Here is a 3335-nt window from a genome sequence, read left to right as displayed (position 1 = left end):
CCCTTGTGAAAGCATTTACCTCTGCTAATCGTCGTAGGATTGATGGAGCATCATTGAGTTCAGCATCTAAGACGCTTGGTACCGCCTTAGCTAAAGTATTTCTTGAAGCTCTTAACTTCGAGGGTTATGGTGCTACTGCTGGGCATGACATCTCTCTGTCAGTGAAGTGCCGATACCTTGGAAAAGTGGTAGATGACATCACTTCCCTGACATTTGATACTCGAAGGAGGGTCTGTTTTACAGCTATGGTGAATAGTTTTTATGTCCATGGAACATTTAAGGAACTTCTCACAACTTTTGAAGCTACAAGCCAGTTGCTTTGGACAGTGCCGTTTTCAATTCCTGCATCTAATACTGAGAATCAGAAGCCAGGTGTAAGGAATATATGGTCTCACAGTACGTGGTTGGTAGATACTCTGCAAAACTATTGCCGAGCACTGGACTATTTTATTAATTCTACATATCTTTTATCCCCAGCCTCTCAAACGCAGCTTCTTGTGCAGCCAGCTTCAGTTGGTTTGTCGATTGGACTTCATCATGTACCAAGGGAGCCTGAGACTTTTGTGCGAAATCTGCAGTCTCAGGTTCTGGATGTCGTACTACCTATATGGAACCACACTATGTTTCCAAATTGCAATCCTAATTTTGTTGCTTCAGTTACCTCGCTTGTTACACATATATACTCTGGTGTTGTGGATGCTAGACAAAATCGAAGTGGTGTTACCCGGGGTACAAACCAAAGAGCCTTGCCTCTACAACCTGACGAAGCCATTGTTGGTATGATTGTTGAAATGGGATTTTCAAGGGCAAGGGCTGAAGACGCGTTACGAAGAGTTGGAACAAACAGTGTTGAAATGGCTATGGAGTGGTTGTTTACCAATCCTGAGGATCCTGTGCAGGAAGATGACGAATTGGCTCAAGCACTTGCCCTATCTCTTGGAAGTTCATCTGACACTCCAAAACTTGAGGATACAGAAAAGCCTGTAGATGTTCCGCAGGAAGAAGCGGAGCCAAAAGAACCACCTGTTGATGAAGTTATTGCTGCATCAGTGAAGTTATTTCAGAGTGATGATTCTATGGCTTTCCCGTTGGTGGATTTGTTTGTGACACTTTGTAACCGAAACAAAGGGGAAGATCGGCCAAAAATAGTGTCGTATCTTATTCAGCAACTGAAGCTTGTACAACTTGATTTCTCCAAGGATACTGGTGCTTTGACTATGATACCACATATTTTAGCATTAGTACTCTCTGAAGATGATCACACACGAGAAATTGCTGCACAAGATGGTATTGTGACCGTAGCGATTGGTATCTTGACGGATTTCAACCTTAAGAGTGAATCTGAATCAACTGAGATTCTAGCTCCAAAATGCATTAGTGCTTTGCTTCTTGTCTTGAGCATGATGCTGCAGGCACAGACAAGACTCTCGTCTGAATATGTGGAAGGAAATCAAGGTGGATCTTTAGAGCCGAGCAATTCTCCACAAGACTCTACGGCAGCTTTTAAAAACGCGTTATCTTCAGATGTTGCTAAAGGGGAGTCAAACCAGGCTTTGGAATCGATTTTTGGAAAATCTACAGGCTATCTGACCATGGAAGAGGGTCAAAAAGCTTTACTTATCGCCTGTGGCCTCATAAAGCAACGTGTTCCAGCTATGATCATGCAGGCTGTGCTTCAGTTATGTGCTCGTCTAACGAAAACACATGCTTTAGCTATCCAGTTTCTGGAAAATGGAGGTTTATCTTCACTTTTTAATCTTCCGAAAAAATGTTTTTTCCCGGGGTATGATACCGTTGCATCTGTTATTGTTCGGCATCTTGTTGAAGATCCTCAAACTCTCCAAACTGCTATGGAATCTGAAATACGACAGACCTTGAGTGGGAAGAGACATATAGGTAGGGTATTACCTCGGACATTCCTCACAACAATGGCGCCTGTAATTTCAAGAGATCCGGTTGTTTTTATGAAAGCTGTGGCTTCAACTTGTCAGTTGGAGTCATCAGGAGGGAGGGACTTTGTGATACTGTCAAAGGAAAAAGAAAAGCCAAAAGCTTCTGGCAATGAACACGGACTCTCTTTGAATGAACCCCTTGGAATATCTGAAAATAAGCTTCATGATGGGTCAGGAAAATGTTCAAAAAGCCACAGGCGAGTCCCTGCTAACTTCATCCAGGTTATTGATCAGCTTATTGACATTGTCTTGAGTTTTCCTAAGGTGAAGAGGCAGGAGGATGATGAAACCAATTTAATTTCGATGGAGGTTGATGAGCCGACTACTAAAGTGAAGGGTAAATCAAAAGTTGGTGATCCGGAGAAAGCAGAACTTGGGTCTGAAAAATCTGAAGAATTGGCCAGGGTAACATTCATTTTGAAGTTGTTGAGTGATATTGTTCTCATGTACTTGCATGGTACCAGTGTAATACTGAGGCGGGATACAGAAATATCTCAACTTCGAGGATCCAATCTACCTGATGATTCACCTGGAAATGGAGGGTTAATTTACCATGTCATTCACCGATTGCTTCCTATATCTCTCGAAAAGTTTGTTGGACCTGAAGAATGGAAGGAGAAACTGTCTGAAAAGGCTTCCTGGTTTCTCGTCGTTTTGTGCAGTCGTTCCAGTGAAGGGCGTAGAAGAATAATCAATGAGCTTTCGAGGGTTTTATCCGTATTTGCGTCTTTGGGAAGGAGTTCGAGTAAAAGTGTTCTATTACCTGATAAAAGAGTTCTTGCCTTTGCTGACCTGGTTTATTTGATCTTGACAAAGAATTCATCTTCAAGCAATGCAGCTGGTTGTGGCTGCTCACCTGACGTTGCAAAGAGCATGATAGATGGGGGAACTATTCAGTGTCTGACCAGCATCCTTAACGTGATTGATCTTGACCACCCTGATGCTCCAAAGCTTGTCACTCTTATTATCAAGTCTCTTGAGACATTAACGAGGGCTGCAAATGCTGCTGAGCAGCTTAAGTCAGAAGGACACAACGAGAAAAAAAGCACCGATTCTGATGAGAGACATGATAGTCATGGAACTTCAACTGAGGCTGAAGTTGATGAGCTGAATCAAAATAATAGTAGTCTACAGCAAGTACCAGATGCAGCAGAGAATGGACAGGAGCAGCCTCAAGTTTCCTCACAAAGCGAAGGTGAAAGGGGTTCGAGTCAAACCCAGGCTATACCTCAGGAGATGAGGATAGAGGGCAATGAGACAATACTGCCTGAGCCTATTCAAATGGATTTCATGCGAGAAGAGATTGAAGGTGATCAAATAGAAATGAGTTTTCATCTTGAAAATAGGGCTGACGATGATGTAGATGATGATATGGGCGATGAA

General features: G+C 42.7%; 1 protein-coding gene across 1 annotated transcript in view; it reads left to right on the top strand.

The window, feature by feature from the left end:
• Nucleotides 8-3335, top strand: part of LOC104778454 (E3 ubiquitin-protein ligase UPL1-like) — a 13941-nt gene continuing 10613 nt past the window's right edge. Inside the window, exon 1 of the mRNA XM_019244002.1 lies at nucleotides 8-3335. Within this exon, the coding sequence (XP_019099547.1) occupies nucleotides 246-3335 (3090 nt within the window). The 5' untranslated portion in view covers nucleotides 8-245.

The sequence above is a fragment of the Camelina sativa genome, chromosome 3 (assembly GCF_000633955.1).
Source record: "Camelina sativa cultivar DH55 chromosome 3, Cs, whole genome shotgun sequence".
In the NCBI taxonomy this organism is placed as follows: domain Eukaryota; kingdom Viridiplantae; phylum Streptophyta; class Magnoliopsida; order Brassicales; family Brassicaceae; genus Camelina; species Camelina sativa.
This window is presented reverse-complemented; position numbering and strand designations above follow the sequence as displayed.